General features: G+C 46.7%; 1 protein-coding gene across 3 annotated transcripts in view; it reads left to right on the forward strand.

The window, feature by feature from the left end:
• Window positions 1–21,783, forward strand: part of LOC116979710 (probable E3 ubiquitin-protein ligase HERC1) — a 283,689-nt gene that overhangs the window by 169,309 nt on the left and 92,597 nt on the right. For 2 of the 3 annotated variants that reach the window (XM_033031434.1, XM_033031451.1), the window contains exons 42-45: window positions 1,327–1,540; window positions 11,227–11,357; window positions 12,454–12,686; window positions 13,637–13,902. In XM_033031434.1, the coding sequence (XP_032887325.1) occupies window positions 1,327–1,540; window positions 11,227–11,357; window positions 12,454–12,686; window positions 13,637–13,902 (844 nt within the window). The remainder of the gene's footprint in view (window positions 1–1,326; window positions 1,541–11,226; window positions 11,358–12,453; window positions 12,687–13,636; window positions 13,903–21,783) is intronic. The other variant, XM_033031442.1, reaches the window with a different exon arrangement.

Genomic DNA, 21,783 nt, shown 5'->3' on the forward strand with positions numbered 1-21,783 from the left:
GGGAAATAGTGTAGTGACGCAAACGTTGTGTACGAACGGTGTCTTTATTAACACATTACAAGTTTGGCACATAAGGGCGTTTGGTACACTCTAAAACAAAGTCATTGTTGCTGCTGCAGAACACACCCGTTAACTCACTAACTCAAGCTAAGTTCCTGCTGTTGTTGCAAGACACACCCATAAAACTGATGACGTTCTCCACCCCCAACTCCCGCCAAATGCAGTCACATGACTGTTCCAGCTCTGGTGATGAAGGTAGGATCAGTACATGGCTTGACCACCAGATGGCGCCACTTGACCCTCCCCCCACCAGAACCGGAGGAATGAATACGAGCAGGCAGATGAAACATGGTGGCCTGATCTCATAAATATAGCACCCGGGCGCGGAGACACAACCGGCAAAAATGAATGCGGAAGCGGGCGAGACGGCAGTCGCCCCCGACGGCGAGGCTGGGCCACCTGCACTGGCTGACTAATGTCCAGAGTGAGCAGGCTGAAGACGAGCCACCCATGTCAAGCACAAAAGTCGAAGTGCTGCAGCACCCGGAAAGGACCCGCTTACGGTCGGTGCAGCAGCGTCCGGCGAGCAGCACATCGCAGGAAAACAGACAGGGCGTCCTTGAGCGCAGACGAAGCGTGCGATGGAGCAAACCCGTGATGGGACTGCTCCTAACAGAAGAGAGCGAGTCTACCTTCATCCGGAAGGTGCGCCAGCATGATCGAGGGCAGGTTATTTTTCATAGAGTGGTGGGTACCTGTAACGCTCTACCAGGTGGTGGAGGAGGCAAATAGGGCTATTTATGAGGCTTTTAGAGAGGCACATGAATATACAGAGAATGAATGGATTAGTTTAACTTGGCATCATGTTTGGCACATACATTTTGGAGTGAAGGGCCTGTTGTACATTCACCACAATGTCCACCTGACTCACCACTTACAGAGGAAATGGTTTCCTGAATCAGGTTTTCCTATGATTAGGCAGGAGTCCAAGGAGGGAGTGGGGAGCCTCAACCAATGCACAGTCACCTTGTGATGCAACAGAGGCAGGGTGGGCCTGTGCATCAACCTAGGATAATCAACTTCACATCCTTAATTGTCAAATTATCAAATTTTATTTTTTATATGAAGGCTAGATGGTTCATCTAATAGTCTCATAGGTTCTTGACTCTTAACGGACCAGGAAGATTCAGGGAGCAGTTTCTGGGCGAGTGGAAATAAGAATGCAGGAAAAGGACAATTCCGATGTGTATGCTCTTGGTGTTTATCGTTTATCTTTTTACCCAGTGTATAAAGATATGTGAATTTTATTGATTCTCTTTTGTGCAGGTGTTTCAGGAGATGCAGACCCACAGTCAATTGAACAGTTAGCCAGCTGGATGTTAGAACATCCACTCGCAGAAGAACAAGAAGTAATTGTTTATTCCTCAGCAACGGTGGACAATGACTTGGAGACACCGGTGGAGTCTGAGGTTATAGTGCACAATCGATCAACTACGCCTGTGTTTCCTGACAATGTTGAACGGGAAGATGCTGTTGAAGGGTAAGCAGCAAATCTGTAAAGTTGAGCTCTGAGATATTACTTGAAAATCAGTCACAGTAAATCATCTTTTGAATAGTAAAAAAAAAATGTTGTTACTGTTTGGAATTAACATTGAAATTGTGATTTTAGGGAAAGAAAAGGCTTTAGATGTAAGGAAGGGCAAGAGAAATTGTAAACTACTTAGAATAAAGAAGATTTTTAAAATGACCAATGATAAGTGTTCAAAATTCTAAGAAATTTAAAGAAAATAAACCATCAATCTTATTTCCATTTGTTAGTGGACAAGAAGAAATAAATGTAAGTTGTCTACAAATATACTAAAATGTTAGGTTTATTTGTTTTTAAATTTAACCACATGGATTGTCCTGCAAGGAACAGTGTGGAAGTAGTATTCAAAATAACTTGTAAATGGGAAATGGATAAATGCATGGATGAAGTGCGATGTCCTGTAGAGTCTGTATAGTATGACATTTGCAACATTCTATAATTGATATTTAAGCAGACTATAACATAAAATAACTTAATAGCATGCAATTCTGTTTGGATTTTTGTTCATATCTATTACAAAAATCTAATGTTTTCTATTACCATGGCAGACCTTCTTCAGTGATACTAAAACAGAAAATTTAGAGGTTGGTGGTCACTTACCTATGTCCATTTAAAGTCTGGAAAATTATTTGATAAAAATATTAACACACTTCCCTTCCTAATCATCATGTTGAAATTTCTTCATGCAAAACAAATCAGCAAAACAACCCATGTATCCACTTCTGTGATTAACATGAGTCTTACCTGAAGGCAACTATTAGATTTATCAAATTGATAATGAATTAAAGAACATTAGAGACAAATTAGATGGTTTAAGATTTACAAAGGAAGTTGAATTCTGCAGTTAGGCAGACACATGGCACATTATGTGTGACGTTGCACAGGAAGGCCCGAATAAGATGACTGATGTAGCTACATAGTGTGTGGAGCACAGATACTTCAGAAGAATAGGTAGTTCTGCATAGCGTGTTTCCGTAACACTCGTTGGATATAATGAGCCTGATAAATTAGTGAATGCTATTAGTATAATATGGCCCAAATCACTTATAGCGCTAGAGCCACTTAAAAGCTGCAAAGTGTTGGAGTAACTCGGCGGGTAAGGCAGCAGCTCTGGAGACCAAGGATAGGTCCTTGACTATGGATCCCTTAGATGCTGCCTGCCCCACTGAGTTAATCCAGCACTTTGTGTCATTTTTTGTAAATTAGTATCTGCAGTTCTTTGTTTCTACACTGAAAAGTTACTTTGGAAATTGACAACCAGAAACAAAAAGTTGTATTTTGAAGTCCAGGGAAAGAAAATGATGATAAAACAGTGGGTGGATGGTTAGTTTATTTCCGTTAGAATGCACCATTCCCTGTTTTGTTCCTGTACAACACATTTGCGAATGTGCAAATATGCAAAAACGAATGGCATGTTGGCCTTTATAACAAGAGGAATCGAATATAGGAGCAAAGAGGTCCTTCTGCAGTTGTACAGAGCCCTAGTGAGACCACATCTGGATCATTGTGTGCAGTTTTGGTCCCCCAATTTTTGGAAGGACATTCTTGCTATTGAGGGAGTGCAGAGTAGGTTTACAAGGTTAATTCCTGGGATGGCGGGACTGTCATATGCTGAGAGAATGGAGCAGCTGGGCTTGTACACTCTGGAGTTTGGAAGGATGAGAGGGACTCTCATTGAAACGTATAAGATTGTTAAGGGCTTGGACATGCTAGAGGCAGGAAACATGTTCCCGATGTTGGGGGAGTCCAGAACCAGGGGCCACAGTGTAAGAATAAGGAGTAAGCCGTTTAGAACGGAGGTAAGGAAACACTTTTTCTCACAGAAAGTGGTGAGTGTGGAATTCTCTGCCACAGAGGGCGGTGGAGGCAGGTTCTCTGGATGCTTTCAAGAGAGAGCTAGATCGGGCTCTTAAAAATAGCGGAGTCAGGGGATATGGGGAGAAGGCAGGAACGGGGTACTGATTGCGGATGATCAGCCATGATCACATTGAATGGCGGTGCTGGCTCGGAGGACCGAATGGCCTACTCCTGCACCTATTGTTTATTGTCTATTCATTTTTCTACACTGTACTGGAATGATGCAATATTTAACTGAAGGCAAATCCATAACCATCCAATTAGTCATAGAGTGATGCAAGGACTTTTTCCATGTCACCTCCCTCGCGGCCTAACACCAAGGATTGGTGCGGCCTTCCCCAGAGACGGGCCCGGAGCTTCAGCAGCATAGTCTTTTCATCGCGGAGCAGGCGAGCCCTCGCTGGGGGTCGCCAGAAGAGAGTGCTCCGATCACTGGCCCGCGGTAGCCTGAAGCGGAGATTCCACCTGGCATGGCGTCCGGAGCCTGGGATCCCTCGTTGGGGACCCCGGAGGAGAAGAGCTCCAACCGCCGGCCCGCGGTCTACAACAGCTTGAAGCCGCGGTCTGCGGTGCTTCTAGCCCCGGCGTGGCGGGGACTTACCATCCGGAGCGGGATCCCTTGCCGGGAATCCTGGAGAAGAGCTCCTGCGGCGTATGTCATCTTCAAGCCGCGGTCTCCGGTAGGTTAGCACCGATTCGGGACTTACCTTGCCTGTACATCTGGCCGCCCGCAGTGGCAACTGCAGAGGTTTATGATCCCGACCACGGGGAAAAATGGAGGAGGACTGACTGAACTTTGTGCCTTCCACCACAGTGATGAATGCTGTGGTGGATGTTTTGTGTTATATTTTTTTATTGTGTATTGTGTGTTCTTTTTTATTGCACCGCTGCTGGCATGTTTATTTCACTGCACTTTATTGTGCATGTGACGAATAAATCTGACTATTGACTATTGACAGTGTTCAAACAGGCCCTTCGGCCCAAATTGCCCACACCGGTTAACATGTCCCAACTACACTAGTCCCACCTGCCAGCGTTTGGTCCATATCCCTCCAAACATGTCCTATCCATGTACTTGTCTAACTGTTTCTTAAATGTTGGGATAGTCCCTGCCTCAATAGTACCCTTGTGGCTAAAGGGATCAGGGGGTATGGAGAGAAGGCAGGTACGGGATACTGAGTTGGATGATCAGCCATGATCATATTGAATGGCGGTGCAGGCTCGAAGGGCCGAATGGCCTACTCCACCTATTTTCTATGTATCGATGTATCAACTACCTACTCTGGCACCTTCACCTTAAACCTATGTCCTCTGGTCCTTGATTCACCTACTTTGGACAAGAGACTGTGCATCTATCCAATCTATTCCTCTCATGATTTTATAGACTGTAGATTGACTATAGCATGTTAGCCAATTAGAATGCTTAGTGATTATAACCCCACCTAATTATAACACTCAGAGTGTAAGATCCTACCCACTGCCGAACAGTAGCAGTGTGAACGTGTAATGACCTGCTTAGAAGTTAATGACCTGTACAATAAAGATGCTTGTGTTTCAACCTGTGTAAGTCTGAGCTATTTGCATAGACCTCAACAAGATCACCCTCATCCTCCTGCGTTCCAAGGAATAGAGTCCCAGCCTAATCAACCTCTCCCTATAGTTCAGACCCTCTAGCCCTGGCAACATCCTTGTAAATCTTCCCTGTACCCTTTCCAGCTTGACAACATCTTTCCAATAACATGGTGCTCAGATCTGAACACGATACTCCATATGCAGCCTCACCAACGTCTTATACAACTGCAACATTACCTCCCAACTTCTATACTGAATACTTTTAGTTTAGAGATACAGCGCGGAAACAGGCCCTACGGCCTACCAGCAATCCCCACACATTAACACTACATCCACTAGGAACAATTTTTACATTTACCAAGCCAATTAACCTACAAACCTGTACGTCTTTGGAGTGTGGGAGGAAACCGAACATCCCATAGAAGTCACGGGGAGAACATACAAACTCTGTACAGACAGCACCTGTAGTCGGGATCGAACCCGGGTCTTTGGCACTGCATTCACTGTAAGGCAGCAACTCTACTACTGCGCCACCGTGATGAAGGCCAATGAAGGCCTTTTTGATCACCCTCTTCCTGCGACTCCACCCTCAAGGAACCATGCACCTGCACTCCTAGATCCCTCTGCTCTACAACACTACTCTACAAGAGCCTTGCCATCCAGTGTAGGTTCTGCCCATATTAGACCTTGCAAAATGCAACATTTCACATTTCTATGTATTAAATTCCATCAACCATTCTTTAGCCATTTGATCAATATCCTGCTGCAATTTTTCACAATCATCTTCACAATCTGCAAAACCCCCCACTTTTGTTTCATGTGCAAACTTGCTAATCTTGCCGTGTATGTTCACATCCAAATCATTGATATAGATGACAAACCCAGCATGGCATGCCCAGCACTGAAGCACACCATTAATCACAGGCCTCCAGTCCGAAAAGCAACCTTCCACCATCACCCTCTGCTTCCTTCCATGAAACCAATGTTCTATCCATTCAGCTTTCTTTCCTTTGATCCCATGCGATCTATCCTTCCTGAGCAGCCTACCATGCGGAACTTTGCCGAATGCTTTTTCGAAAACTGAATGAAAATCGGCCAGAACGTTTTCAGAGATATTTATAGGACTTCAGAAAAATATGAGAATAAACGATGGACATCAAAACACATCATAAGATAAAATAGACCATGATTCAATTAATGTAAAACTCACTCGCCCCTAACCCCTTCTTCCACATTGACACAATTCGTTATAACAGCTTTCTATAATCCAAGGTTTCTTAGGAATGCATTGTAGCAGAACTACCAGTAGTAATGAGCACATTATTGATATTGTGTTTTAATGTTTTATGTTTTATTCCTACAACCGGGAGGAACACAAATAAAGGTGCCTCTCGAAATACCTGGCTCCTCTCTTTCGTTTCGAGACCTACGCACCACATTGGTGACCCCGACGCTCCATTGTCGTCATGATGGAGAAACGAGAAAGCCCTACCGCCTCACAGGCCGGCCCGGCCCTGTCTCTGGACGCGGTCTCGGTAAAATTGTCCACCTTCTGGACCACCCGGCCGCACATCTGGTTCCAGCAGGCGGAGGCCCAATTCAACCTGCGGGGCATCACAGTCGATGCCACCCGCTTCTATTACCTGGTGGAGGCCCTCGACCAGGACACGGTCGAGGAGGTCACGGTCTTCCTCGCAGCCCCCCCCCCGGCCACCGATAAATACCTCGGCCTTAAGGAGCTCCTGCTCCAGATTTATGGACTCAGTAGGATGGAGTGTGCTGCTGGGCTCCTTCATATGGAGGGCCTAGGCGACCGACGGCCATCTAGCCTCCTAAAGGAGATGGTTGCTCTCCTGGATGGGCAAATGCCGTGCCTGCTGTGGATGGCGCGCCCTGATGACGTCAACGCGCTGGCCATCAGCAGCCACAGGGACGCGCTGAGGACGACGCGCCCTGATGACGTCAACGCACTGGCCGTCGGCAGGCGCGCCGATGACATCACCCCGGCAGCTCCCTTTTTCCTCCGGTGGGGCGGGGGAGCTGTGGAAGGAGTGACAGCTCCAGCCCAACGGCCCGTGAGATCGCCCCCCGCGACCGTGTCGGGTACTGCACCTGCAGTCCAGCGCCAGAAAGCTGCAAGTGCCACCAACAGGAGCCGGCAAGCTCCAAGTGCCACCAACATGAGGCGCTGGTGCTACTACCATCAGCGCTGGGGTGCTGCAGCACGACAATGCCGTCAGCCGTGCATGTTCCCGGGAAATGCCTGGGCCGGCTGCCAATAGTCCCCGCGGCGGCCGGCCAAATTCTCCGCCTTTTCGCCTGGGATCGGCGCTCCGGGACCCGCTTCCTCGTTGATACTGGAGCGGAGCTCAGCGTCCTGCCCCCTTCGCTGGCCGACATTCGTTCCGGTAAGCGGGGGCCCGTCCTCACCGCGGCGAATAGCAGCCCCATCCGCACGTATGGAGCGCGCATGGTCCTGATCGTGTTCGGCTCCTGCCATTTCTCGTGGCGGTTCACCATTGCTGATGTCTCCCAGCCGTTGCTCAGGGCCGACTTCCTCCGGGCACATTCCCTCATGGTGGACATCAGGCGTCAGCGCTTGGTCAACGCCGCTACGATGGAGCCGATCACGTTACGTTTGGATCAGCCGGTGGGACGCCCCCTGTCGTCCGTGGATTCCCGCTTCGCTCGGATCTTGGCCGCGTTCCCGGACATCCTGACCCCACAGTTTCGGTCATCGACCCCCAGTCACGGAGTGGTACATTTTATACAAACTACCAGCCCACCTATCCACGCACGAGCACGCCGACTGCCGCCGGATAAACTGCGTCTGGCACGGCAGGAATTCCGCACGATGGAGATCGTCCGCACTTCAAGCAGCCCATGGGCGTCCCCACTCCACATGGTCCCTAAAGCAAGCGGGGGCTGGCGACCTTGCGGGGATTACCGGCGGCTGAATGCCGCAACAACCGCGGATCGATACCCCGTACCCCACATCCAGGACTTCACCGCCCATTTGGCTGGGGCTACAATATTTTCAAAAGTGGATCTGGTACGTGGTTATAACCAGATCCCGGTCCACCCGGATGATGTACCCAAGACGGCGATCATCACGCCATTCGGACTTTATGAGTTCACGCGGATGCTGTTCAGCCTCAAGAACGCTGCGCAGGCTTTTCAACGCCTAATGGACGGGGTGTGTCGCGACCTCAATTTTGTGTTTGTTTACCTGGACGATATCCTGGTGGCCAGCCGCTCGCAGCAGGAGGACTGCACCCACCTCCAGCAGCTCTGTCAGCGGCTCAGCGAGCATGGTTTGGCTATCAACCTCGACAAGTGCCGTTTTGGGGTAACTGAGATCGACTTCCTCGGCCACCGCGTGACTTCGCAAGGCGCGGTTCCCCTGCCGGACAGGGCGGTGCGCGGCCTGCAGGAGTTTGCCGGCATGGTGGCATTTTACCATCGTTTAGTGCCATCCGCAGCCCACATCATGCGGCCGCTGTATCAACTTCAGGCGGGTGGGCAGCATAAGAACGTCGAATGGACCCACGAGGCAATGGCAGCATTTGGCGGCGCGAAGGAGGCCCTTGCTCGGGCCGTACTGCTGGTGCACACGCGGGAAGATGCCCCGACTGCTCTCACGGTGGACGCCTTGGAGTCGGCGGTTGGTGCCGTGCTGCAGCAACTGACGGGCGGAGTTTGGCAGCCCCTGGCCTTCTTCAGCCGGCACCTTAACCGCGCGCAGACCAAATATAGCGCTTTCGATCGCAAGCTCCTGGCTCTGTACCTGGCAGTGCGCCACTTCCGCTACTTCCTGGAGGGCCGCGCATTCACCGCCTACACAGACCATAAGCCGCTCACTTTCGCCCTGGTGAAGGTTTCCGACCCCTGGTCCGCACGACAGCAGCGGCAATTGGCCTACATTTCGGAATATACCACATCTATCCGCTACGTCGAGGGGAAAGAGAACCGGGTGGCCGACGCATTGTCCCGCCCCGCTATCAACGCCGTTTTCGAGGTGGCGCCCAGAATTGACTATTCTGCCCTGGCAGAGGCACAGCTCACGGACGGTGAGATGCCTGCCTACCGGACTGCCATCTCCGGCCTCCGCCTTGAGGATGTCCCTCTCGGTCCTGGAGGAGCGACAATCCTGTATGATGTATCGTCCGGTCAGCCGCGCCCCATCGTCCCTGCCGCCTGGTGCCGGAGGGTTTTCGAGGTTGTCCACGGACTGTCTCACCCATCAATCTGGGCGACAACGGCACTAGTGGCCGCTCGTTTCATGTGGCACGGTCTGCGCAAGCAGGTTGGCCATTGGGCTCACACCTGCATTCCGTGCCAGACGGCAAAAATCCAGCGCAATGTCCGTGCGCCTCTCCGGGAGTTCGGTCTACCTCACCTGCGGTTCGACCATCTCTACGTAGACATTGTAGGGCCTCTTCCACCGTCCCGGGGACAGCTTCAAGCGGTGGCCGGAGGCCATTCCGCTGGCTGACACCTCAACAGCTACGTGCGCTCGTGCGTTGTCCGCGCACTGGATTGCTCGCTTTGGGGTGCCGGCGCACATCTCAGACCGGGGGCCACAGTTCACCTCCGAGCTGTGGTCGGCCATGACTCGCTTGCTCGGGGTGCAGCTTCACCACACCACGGCTTATCACCCGCAAGCCAACGGTCTGGTGGAGAGGTTCCACCGGCAGCTCAAGGCAGCGCTGAAGGCGCGACTCTCCGGCCCGGACTGGATGGGCGAGTTGCCGTGGGTCATGCTGGGCATTCAGACTGCTCCTAAAGAGGACTTGGCCTCATCATCAGCGGAGCTCGTGTACGGGTCGCCACTCACGGTGCCCGGGGAGTTCGTGCCGTCGGCGCCGGGTCAGCAGGGAACGCCCGCATCCACCTTAAAGCGCCTTCGCGAGCGAGCTGGCAGGCTCTCACCCGTCCCGACGTCCCGCCATGGAACATTTCGCCCGCATGTGCCATCAGCCCTCCGGGATTGCCCATACATTTTCCTGCACCGTGATGCCCACCGGACGCCACTCCAGAGGACGTAGGAGGGCCCATTCCGGGTGCTGGAACACGGGCAGACGACTTTTGTGCTGGACATGGGGGGCCGGCCAGAGGCCGTCGATTGACCGGTTGAAGCACACCTGGACATTGACCAGCCGGTGCTGGTTTCCCAACCTCGGCCTCGAGGGCGCCCCCCTTCACGGCCCCCTCCGCCTGTCACTCCACCTGTCACTCCACCTGTCCTCCCACCGATCCCTCGACCTGTCCCTCCACCTATGCCTCCGCCAGCCCCACGATCGGCTGACTTCCGCAAGCGGGCCGGCCGGGTCGTGCGCCCGCCGGTGCATTTCGTGCCTCGGGTTCTGGGGGGGGGAGGGTCCTGTAGCGGCTCCCAAGGGTCGGGCCACCCTAACTGTCGAACCCCTCTGCACAGGAGTGGTTCAGTCCGGAGGCGGCCCTTAACCAGAGGTTTTAAAGGCAGGGGTTTGGGTGCCATCTTTCTCTCGTGTGGACTTCCCTACAACCGGGAGGAACACAAATAAAGGTGCCTCTCGAAATACCTGACTCCTCTCTTTCGTTTCGAGACCTACGCACCACAATACGATTTAATGAGCCACTATGAAAAGTACGCTGTGTTTTAATTAAAACTTTTGTTTAACAAACAGGACTCCCATGATATAAAAAAAATTAAATTATAAGCAAGGGTAAGGAAGTTGAAGCCATCTAGCAGTTTGAGGGGCGGCATTATGTAAATATTAGCTAGCACAGAGGAAGGAAATTCAACTGCATACAGAACATTTGGTTAAAAAACAAATCGGTAATTTTAATACTTGAACAAACTTAAAACAAAGGAACCAGCATATCAATACAGTGGTTTAGAATGCAATTATATTCCTGTTTAGGCATATAAGGCATAATGTTGTTCTGTGTCAATGATTCCTATGATTCTTTTTTGGAACAATTGACCTTTCTTCATATGATCTCTATCATGCTCATTAAGTCAGTGTTCCAAATTAGAGAAACTTGAAGACTGCAATGACTGCCCAATAGTGCATGCAAGTAAAGATGTTACTGTTTTAAATGTGACAAACTTTAATTTATTGATATTATGTTTTGAATGTTTCTTCTCATTTTCTACTCCCATTCATCCCATAACCACCCTCTCACCATAACCTCCCCACCCTCCTATTCCTAATACCAACTAGCAGAAACACTGATGGTTTGGATCAAATAGAAAGAGGAAACTTTATTGATGTGCATTTGACTAGAAATAGGCCTCCACCAGCTCGAAGACGCAGAACAAGCCAAGGTCATCGTTCCACCTTCATACGGGCTGGTAAGATGTGGTTATGAGAGTCAGTAATACGGGATGGTCCTGCTTCTGCTATTGTCAAATCATAAATGGAATTCTGTAATAATCCAAAAGTCCAACTATAATGTAACAAGCTGAACAGGATTTGATAATCCCGTTAAAGGCAGAAATTCATGCTTTGATTCGAGTTTTCACTGTAGTATTTGGTTTTCAACTATAGACTGTATTGGGTGGAGGTGTTGTCTAGTAAATAAAAACCAGCTTGCATTTATGAAGGAAATGTCCCATGGTGCCACAAACAGATGTAAATGGATGCCAAAGGAAGAAATTGGAGACTGAACAAAAAGATGTATAATTTAAGGAAGATGCTAAGTGAGGAAAAAAAGGACTGAAGGTGATGAATTTAAGGAGAGAGTTCTGTGTGAGACCCTGAAAACTGAGCTAAATTGATGCCAACTGGCATTGAATTAGCAGTTTTAAAGACTTTGGTCATCATGTAACTGAAATAAAGGCAGAGGTACTAGAAGCACTTAATATTTTTTAAAAGGATATTTAGTCGTGGGGCAGCAATCTGTTTAAGTTGTGCCTTTTTTCATGGCTGCCAACCAACATAGCTTTGTATTAAATCCACTTTTGATTAGGAAACTGCGAAGTGAGTTAATCACTGCGCAAGTTACATAGATACATAGACAATAGGTGCAGGAGTAGGCCATTTGGCCCTTCGAGCCATCACCACCATTCAATGTGATCATGGCTGATTATCCACAATCAGTACCCCGTTCCTGCCTTCTCCCCATACCCCTTGATTCCGCTAGCCTTAAGAGCTATATCTTTTGAATGCATCCAGTGAATCGGCATCCACTGCCTTCTAAGGCAGAGAATTCCACAAATTCACAATGTGTGAAAAAGTTTTTCCTCATCTCAGTTCTAAATGTCCTACCCCTTATTCTTAAATCAAAGTATCAATAATTCATATATTTATATTTTGTTTCCATGCTGTTGGTTGATGTTTGGAGAATTACAAAAACAATATATATAATTGTTTGATCCTGCTACGACTGACTAAATGTACAATGTTATATGTTTGAGCAAATGTATATAATACTTATGTCCTGTAAAGGATCCAGATCTCCTCCACTGGTACACTCATCGCTACGAAGGGAGCCTGAACCTGCAGGGTGGCAGGAAACTGATGCAATATCTGACCGCAATCTAGATGGAGAGTTGGAACTCTGTTTTTCTGAGGATCCACTGTCTGAAGGCTCCGTTGAGGATCTGTTTCCTTCTGAATGTGGTGTTGAAAATGAAGCACAGGGCATTTGGTTGTCGGAGATGATGGATTGGCCTAATATGGTAAATTCCTCTAAACTTCATTTTGTAGTTTAATTATTTCCCCCTTTCAAATAATTAGTCAGGATTCTTCTATCCACTGTTTCACTCCAAGAGTGCCTTTATTACTACCTTGTCATTCATATTGAAAAGAGGCTAAACATGTTATTTGGTACATGAAAAGGATTTTAACTCCCTGTTATACTTCCCTCTACCTTTACTGTTCATCATAGAGACCAGACTTCCCAGCATTAACTACATCTTCACATCACACTGCCTCGAAAAAAGAGGCAACATAATCAAAGGCATCGCGCCCCGTCCATTCATCCTTCTCTCTGCTCTGGCAGAAGATACAGAAGCTTGAAAGTCACCAGACTCAGGAATAGCTTATTTTCCCTTGTCATCAGGCTTCTGAATGGTCCTTTTATAAACTAGGACACTGATTGATTCACCTCTCCCAATTGTGGACATTGGAGTTTGTTGATGGAACTGTTGTACTACAATGCAGAGAACTACTGTATGTTCAACACTGTGTATCTTCCCCATTGCTCTATCTATTGTACTTATGTTTGACTTGATTGTGATACATATAGTATATCCGATCTCTTTGGATAGTATGCAAAACAAAGTTTTTCTCTGTACCACTGTACACAGGTAATTTTAAGTCCTGACTGAAGTTTAGCTAAAAAAAAACAACAGCACTGTAGCTCTTTATTTTATCCATGATCTTGTTTTCTTTCTCCACTGAAATTACAGAATTACATAAGATGTCTATTCCATATATTTTAAATCACTGGAATTGTTTGGGGCAATTTCATGGTAACGTTTCTTAAATTAAGTGGAACATTGTTATTGGAAGTTCTACACTAAAATCAAACTAATGTAACTGATATATGTGTTCTTAATTTTCTTTATATATGTTCTTAATTTTGTTTTACTAAAATAAAATCACTTTGCTTTATGGATTAATTCAGTGCCAGGATAGCTCAGATGCAGAGGAGGTCGTCATTTGTGAACTGTGTGATATTCAAACAACAGAATTCAACAATCACATGAAGCGGCATCACCCTGGTTGTGGCGTGAGTGCAGGCCACATGGGATATCGCAGTAATGGAGCCTATGTTGATGGTTGGTTTGGAGGAGAGTGTGGCACAGGGAGCCCATACTATCTGATGTGCAACATTTGCCGTGGAAAATATTTGTCTGAGAAACCAAGACACAAGCAAGCCAAATTAATTCGGTGAGGATTATTTAAAAACTAATTTGATTCTCATTTGTGTTTTTTGAATGTTTGTTTCCTGTTACGTGGAGCATAAGGACAACATTCTAACATTTTTGTAAATCTATTATTTTCATAATTTATATAAATTCCAAAATAAAAAATAAGTAATTGAATTAATATTTTGTAGCGGGATCTTTCTAACTTAGAAGATTTGGAATTAAAGGGTGATTACTGTTCTATGTTTTAATTATTATCTTTACGTGACCGAGCGACAACAACTTATCCTGATTAAATTGCTATCAGAACAAATTACTCATTAAATTTGTTACAGCTAATCTGAGTTTATTTAGAGGAATTGGTGTAGGTTTCCGAGTGGCAATTTACAGATTTTTGTCCATAGAAAGAGTAGTCTGCTTTAATAAACGCTAGTTAAATATGTAATTGAGATTCTGTATGTAAAGAGCAGAATATTATTTCAAAGTTCCCTGAGCTTGCTGCACAAAGAAGTGTGAACCATCTCTGCCAAAATTCCTAGAGAATTTGCTGTAGCGATGACATTTCTCACGATTACTTAAATAACATAGAAAATTGAAGCAAAGGTAAGCCTCATGCTTGCTCCTTTATTCAGTACAATCATGGCTAACCTTTTACCTAGTGCCTCTCTCCTGGAATAATCTCATATGCATTGATCTAAAATATATTGATCTCTGTCTTGAGTGTCGTTTTGGATAGTGAATTCCAAAGATTCAATATCTTCTGGGTGAGGACATTTATTTTCATCTCTGTCCTTTTGATTTGATTAGGATATTGTGAAAGGCCAATAGTTTTTTTAAAAGGTCCCAGTAATAGAGGCGTCACTGGCTGTTCCCATATCACAGAGGGGAAGCAGCGGGGGTCTAAAGAAGGGTCTCCACCCGAAACGTCACCCATTCCTTCTCTCCAGAGATGCCGCTTGTCCAGCTGAATTACTCCAGCTTTGTGTGTCTATAACTGATAGTTGGATATATGTGAAAGGGAGGAGGGTAATTGGCAGATAGTTGGACAAATGCTGGAGATGAAAAGATAAGAAATACAATGCCCTCCATAATGTTTGGGACAAAGACCCATCATTTATACTCCACAATTTGTACTCTGTATTCCACAATTTGAGATTTGTAATAGAAAAAAATCACATGTGGCACATTGTCAGATTTTAATAAAGGCCATTTTTATACATTTTGGTGTCACCATGTAAAAATTACAGCTGTGTTTATACATAGTCCCCCCATTTCAGGGCACCATAATGTTTGGGACACATGGCTTCACAGGTCTTTGTAATTGCTCAGTTGTGTTTAATTGCCCCTTTAATGCAGGTATAAGCAAGCTCTCAGCACCTAGTCTTTCCTCCAGTCTTTCCATCACCTTTGGAAACTTTTATTGCTGTTTATCAACATGAGGACCAAAGTTGTGCCAATGAAAGTCAAATAAGCCATTATGAGACTGAGAAACAAGAATAAAACTTAGAGCCAAACCTTAAGCTTACCAAAATCAACTGGTTGAAACATCATTAAGAAGAAAGAGAGCACTGGTCAACTTACTAATCGCAAAGGGACTGGCAGGCCGCGGAAGACCTCCACAGCTGATGACAGAAGAATTCTCTCTATAATAACGAAAAATCCCCAAACACCTGTCCGACAGATCAGAAACACTCTTCATCAAAATAGGACGTACATGGTAAATGGTAGGGAATTGAAGAATGCAGGTGAACAGAGGGATCTGGGAATAACTGTGCACAGTTCCCTGAAAGTGGAATCTCATGTAGATAGGGTGGTAAAGAAAGCTTTTGGTGTGCTGGCCTTTATAAATCAGAGCATTGAGTATAGACGTTGGGATGTAATGTTAAAATTGTACAAGGCATTGGTGAGGCCAATTCTGGAGTAAGGGGTACAATTTTGGTCGCCTAATTATAGGAAGGATGTCAACAAAATAGAGAGAGTACAGAGGAGATTTACTAGAATGTTGGCTGGGTTTCAGCAACTAAGTTACAGAGAAAGGTTGAACAAGTTAGGGCTTTATTCTTTGGCGCACAGAAGGTTAAGGGGGGACTTGATAGAGGTCTTTAAAATGATGAGAGGGATAGACAGAGTTGACGTGGATAAGCTTTTCCCACTGAGAGTAGGGAAGATTCAAACAAGGGGACATGACTTGAGAATTAAGGGACAGAAGTTTAGGGGTAACATGAGGGGGAACTTCTTTACTCAGAGAGTGGTGGCTGTGTGGAATGAGCTTCCAGTGAAGGTGGTGGAGGCAGGTTCGTTTTTATCATTTAAAAATAAATTGGATAGTTATATGGACGGGAAAGGAATGGAGGGTTATGGTCTGAGCGCAGGTATATGGGACTAGGGGAGAATACGTGTTCGGCACGGACTAGAAGGGTCGAGATGGCCTGTTTCCGTGCTGTAATTGTTATATGGTTATATGTGTGGATTTGTCAATGACCACCGTCCGCAGAAGACTTCATGAAGAGAAATACAGAGGCTATACACTGCAAGCTGCAAAACACTGGTTAGCCGCAAAAATAGGATGGCCGGGTTAGTTTGCCAAGAAGGACTTAAAAGAGCAACCACATTTCTGGAAAGAAGATCTTGTGGACAGATGAGACGAAGATTAACTTATATCAGAGTGATGACAAGAGCAATGTATGGAGGAGAGACGGAACTGCCCAAGATCCAAAGCATACCACCTCATCTGTGAAACACGGTGGTGGGGGTGTTATGGCCTGTCTGCTGCTTCTTCTTGCGTATGCACTTTTGTGCAGGGGCTACCAGGGGCTCAAACACGTTGGATAAAGTGTACACCAACATCAAGGACGCCTACAGAGCTCTCCCCTGCCCATCCCTGGGACAATCCGATCACCTCTCACTGTTTCTACTGCCTGCATACAGACCCCTCATCCGCAAGACCAAACCTGCAATAAGAACGGTCAAAATATGGCCCGAGGACGCAACCCTACAACTCCAGGACTGCTTTGATCGCACCGACTGGGACCTGTTTGCACAACAGGCTACCAGTGGCACAGAGGTAGACTTGGAGGAGTACACATCCACTGTGCTCTCCTACATCAACTGCTGTGTGGAGACTGTCACAGTGGACAAGCAAATAAAGATGTTCCCAAACCGGAAACCCTGGATGAACAAGGAGGTTCAGGATCTACTAAGGGCACGCAACAACGCCTTTAAATCCAGGGACACTTCTGCTTACAGTGCGGCCAGGGCGAACCTGAACAGAGGCATAAAAAAGGCCAAAGTCATCCACAGGCAAAGGGTGGAAGACCACTTCAATACCGCGGACACCAGAAGCATGTGGCAGGGTGTCAGGGACATCACTGACTACAAGAGCAGCCCCGCCTGCCCCCACGGTGATATCACATTGGCCAACGAACTAAACACCTTCTTTGCCCGGTTCGATACTGGCAACACCACCAGGTGTGAAATAACCCCGGCCATAGCGGAGGGACAGGCCTTAACACTGAGCACTCAGGAGGTACAGTGCGCTCTGCGTAGGATCAATCCACGCAAGGCTGCAGGCCCGGATGGTGTACAGGGAAGGGTACTAAAGGACTGTGCTGGACAGCTGGCGGAGGTATTCACGAGAATCTTCAATCTCTCTCTATCTCTGGCAACGGTCCCCAAGTGCCTGAAAACAGCCACCATAGTGCCGGTGCCGAAAAAGTCCAAAATCACCAACCTCAACGACTACCGGCCGGTTGCCCTGACTCCAATCCCCATGAAGTGCTTCGAAAGGCTGGTCCTCTCCCATATTAAATCCAGCATCCCTGCCTCACTGGACTCCCATCAATTTGCATACAGGGCAAATAGATCGACAGAGGATGCCATCTCTCTGGCCCTTCACACTGTCCTGACTCACCTGGACAGACAGGGCACGTATGTGAGGATGCTCTTCATTGACTATAGCTCTGCATTCAATACGGTCATCCCCACCAAGCTCACCACCAAACTCCACCAGCTAGGCCTCAGCTCACCGATATGCGCTTGGATCCTGAACTTTCTCACGGAGCGACCGCAGGCAGTGAGACTGGGCCCGCACCTGTCCTCCACCATCACCCTGAGCACCGGCACACCACAGGGTTGTGTACTAAGCCCCATGCTCTACTCCCTCTTCACTCACGACTGTGTCCCTGCATTCGACACCAACACCATCGTGAAGTTTGCAGACGACACAACAGTGATTGGGCTGATCACCAACGGTGATGAAACAAAATACAGAGCGGAGGTGCAGAACCTGGCGGACTGGTGCGCCAATAACAACTTGGCACTAAACACCTCCAAGACCAAGGAGCTGATCATTGACTTCAGGAGGTCCCATTCTGGAGAATACGACCCAATCTCCATTTATGGGGAAAGTGTGGAGAGAGTGTCCAGCTTTACGTTTCTGGGCACTCACATTTCAGAAGACCTCACATGGTCCACAAACACTGCCGCGCTGGTCAAGAAGGCACAGCAACGACTGTTCTTCCTGAGGACATTAAAAAAGACTGGTCTGCCCCAACAGCTGCTGACAACGTTCTACCGCTGCACCACAGAGAGCATACTAACGTATGGCATCTCTGTGTGGTATCTCAGCTGCACGGAGGCGGAGAGGAGAGCTCTTCAGCGCGTCGTCAACAGAGCGCAGAGGATCATCGGGACAGAGCTACCAGCCTTGGAGGGCATCTACCACACGCGGTGCCTCAGGAAGGCCCTCAGCATCCATAAGGACTCATCACACCCCTGCCACGGTCTGTTTCAACTACTTCCCTCCGGCAGACGTTACAAGGCCTTCTACGCCCGAACCTCCAGACTCAGGAACAGTTTCATCCCAAGAGCTATAGCGGCTCTGAACTGGCCCTAATGAGTGCCCCCCCACCCACCCCCTTTGGACAGCCTCCCTCAGATGGTCACGTCAATCAATTCAGCTTGTTTATTTATGTATTGTATTTATTTACCTTTCCTGGACATCAGTGGAGCTGCACACTAAATCTCGTTGCACTGACGTGCAATGACAATAAAAGATATATTATTATTATTATTATTATTATGGTGTGCACAGCCTAAAGTTGTAGGACAACTTTTCTATTTGATCTTATTTGTTTGTGCACGCCAGTTGATTGCATTACTGGCTCACTTATCTTCATTGATGATACAACTGCTGATGGCAGTAGCATAATAAATTATGAAGTGTACAGACACATCCTATCTGCTCAAGTTCTAACAAATGCCTCAAAACTCATTGGCCGGCAGTTCATTCTACAGCAAGACAATGATCCCAAACATACTATTAAAGCAACAAAGGAATTTTTCAAAGCTAAAAAGCTAAAAATTGGTGAATTCTTGAGTGGCCAAGTCAATCACCCGATCTGAACCCAATTGAGCATGCCTTTTATATGCTGAAAAGAAAACTGATTGGTACTAGACCCCAAAACAAGCATAAGCTAAAGATGGCTCCAATGCAGGCCTGGCAGAGCATCACCAGAGAAGACACCCAGCAACTGATGATGTCCATGAATCGCAGACTTCAAGCAGTCATTACATGCAAAGGAAACAAGACTATTTTCATTTACATGACATTGCTGTGTCCCAAACATTATGATGCCCTGAAATGGAGGGACTATGTATAGGCAATAGGTGCAGGAGTAAGCCATTCGGCCCTTCGAGCCAGCACCGCCATTCAATGTCCTTCCTCAAATTAGGGGACCAAAAGTGCACACTACTCCGGATGTGGTCTCGCTAGGACCCTGTACAACTGCAGAAGGACCTCTTTGCTCCTATACTCAACTCCTCTTATGAAGGCCAACATGCCATTGGCTTTCTTCTCTGCCTGCTGTACCTGCCTGCTTACTTTCACTGACTGATGAACAAGGACCCCCAGATCTCGTTGTACTTCCCCTTTTCCCAACTTGAAACCATTTAGATAATAATCTGCCTTTTTGCTACCAAAGTGGATAACATCACATTTAGCCACATTAAACTGCATCTGCCATGCATCTGCCCACTCACCCAACCTGTCCAAGTCACCCTGCATTCTCATAGCATCCTCCTCACAGTTCACACTGCCACCCAGCTTTGTGTCAACTGCAAATTTGCTAATGTTACTTTGAATTTCTTCATCTAAATCATTGATGCATATTGTAAATAGCTGCAGTCCCAGCACCGAGCCTTGCGGTACCCCACTAGTCACTGCCTGCCATTCTGAAAGGGACCTGTTAATCCCTACTCTTTATTTCCTGTCTGCCAACCAATTTTCTATCCATGTCAGCACTCTACCCCCAATACCATGTGCCCTCTTTTTGTGGGACTTTAAAAAAAACTCTACTGTAATTTCTACATGGTGAAATCAAAATGTATAAAATGGCCTTTATTAAAATCTGACAATGTGTACTTCGACTACATGTGATTTTTTTTTTAATATTACAAATTTCAACTTGTGGAGTACAGAGGCAGATAAATAAATGATGAGTCTTTATCCCAAACATTATGGAGGGCACTGTATGTGATAGACAATAGGTGCAGGAGTAGGCCATTCGGCCCTTTGAGCCAGCACCGCCATTCAATGTGATCATGGCTGATCATCCCCAATCAGTACCCCATTCCTGCCTTCTCCCCATATCAGGATAAGGAGATAAAGATAGAAGATGCGCAACATGTGAGGCCAGAACTACAGGACACAGAACGGATGCCAGTGAAGATCCATCTATGACAGCATGGGGGAACCCAGATTTACATCTGAGGACATCTTGGGTGTCTGAGAATGGAAAGCCTCATCTTGAAGCAGATGTAGTAGAGACAGCAAAATTGAGGAAGTAGATGACATCTTTGCAAGAGGCAGAGAGGAGGATTAGTCAAGATTACTGTTGGAAGTGTTGATTAAATTTCTTAGGCAATCTTCAAAGGTTAAACAGTTTTTGGGAAGTTTAGACAGAAGTTTAGGAAGATTCTCACAAACTTCTAAGGTTTCTCCATGAAAAGTATTCTGACAGGATGCATCTGCTCTGCTCTTAATTTTTGAAACTGTAGAGCGAAGAACAGAGGCTCATCACTTCCTCCCATCCAGTCCATGTTCATAGTTTTACTGTTACATCAATAAGGATGGAAGTATCTTCAAGGACATCTGTCACCCCGGTCATTCCGTTTTCTCCCTTCCATCTTCTGGGAGAGATACAGGAACTTGAAACCTCAGATGTCCAGACTTAAGAAAGGCTTCATCCCCACTGATATAAATTACTGCGCTAAGCACCTTTCACATGCCCTTTCAGGAGATTCTGTTGTATACTGTTACTTGATACAGTTATCTGTATTGCACTTTGGTGTTTCTTTTGCACTACTTTGGTTTAGGTTTATTATTGTTACGTGTACTGATATTGTTACATGATAATATTTTATATAAATTCAATCAAATCAAACTCGAGTGCAGTAGATAGAGCAAAGTGGAAGAAACAGAGTGCAGAATATAATTCTCAGTGCTGTATTCCATAGACAAATTCCAATGCCTGTAATGGGGTAGAAGTTAATCCAACAATACTGTAGCTTATGAAAGTACCATTCAGAAGCCTAGTAACAGTGGGGAAGAAGCTGATCCTGGGTCGGGGTGAGACAAGCCTTTGGTCATGTTGGCTACTTTTCCAAGGCAGCGTGAAGTGTAGGTGGGGAATCTATCTGTGTGATGGATTGGGCTATATCTACAATTCTCTACAATTTTGTGCGGTCTTGGGCAAACCTATTCCGAAAACCGATGATGCAACCTGACAGTATGCTTCCATGGTGCATCTTTAGAAGTTTGTAAGTCATTGAAGACACAAAACAGTACAGCTTAAAAACAGGCCCTTCGGCCATAATGCCAAAACCATCTTGTAGCTTTGTGCAA

This window comes from Amblyraja radiata, chromosome 1 (assembly GCF_010909765.2).
Source record: "Amblyraja radiata isolate CabotCenter1 chromosome 1, sAmbRad1.1.pri, whole genome shotgun sequence".
In the NCBI taxonomy this organism is placed as follows: domain Eukaryota; kingdom Metazoa; phylum Chordata; class Chondrichthyes; order Rajiformes; family Rajidae; genus Amblyraja; species Amblyraja radiata.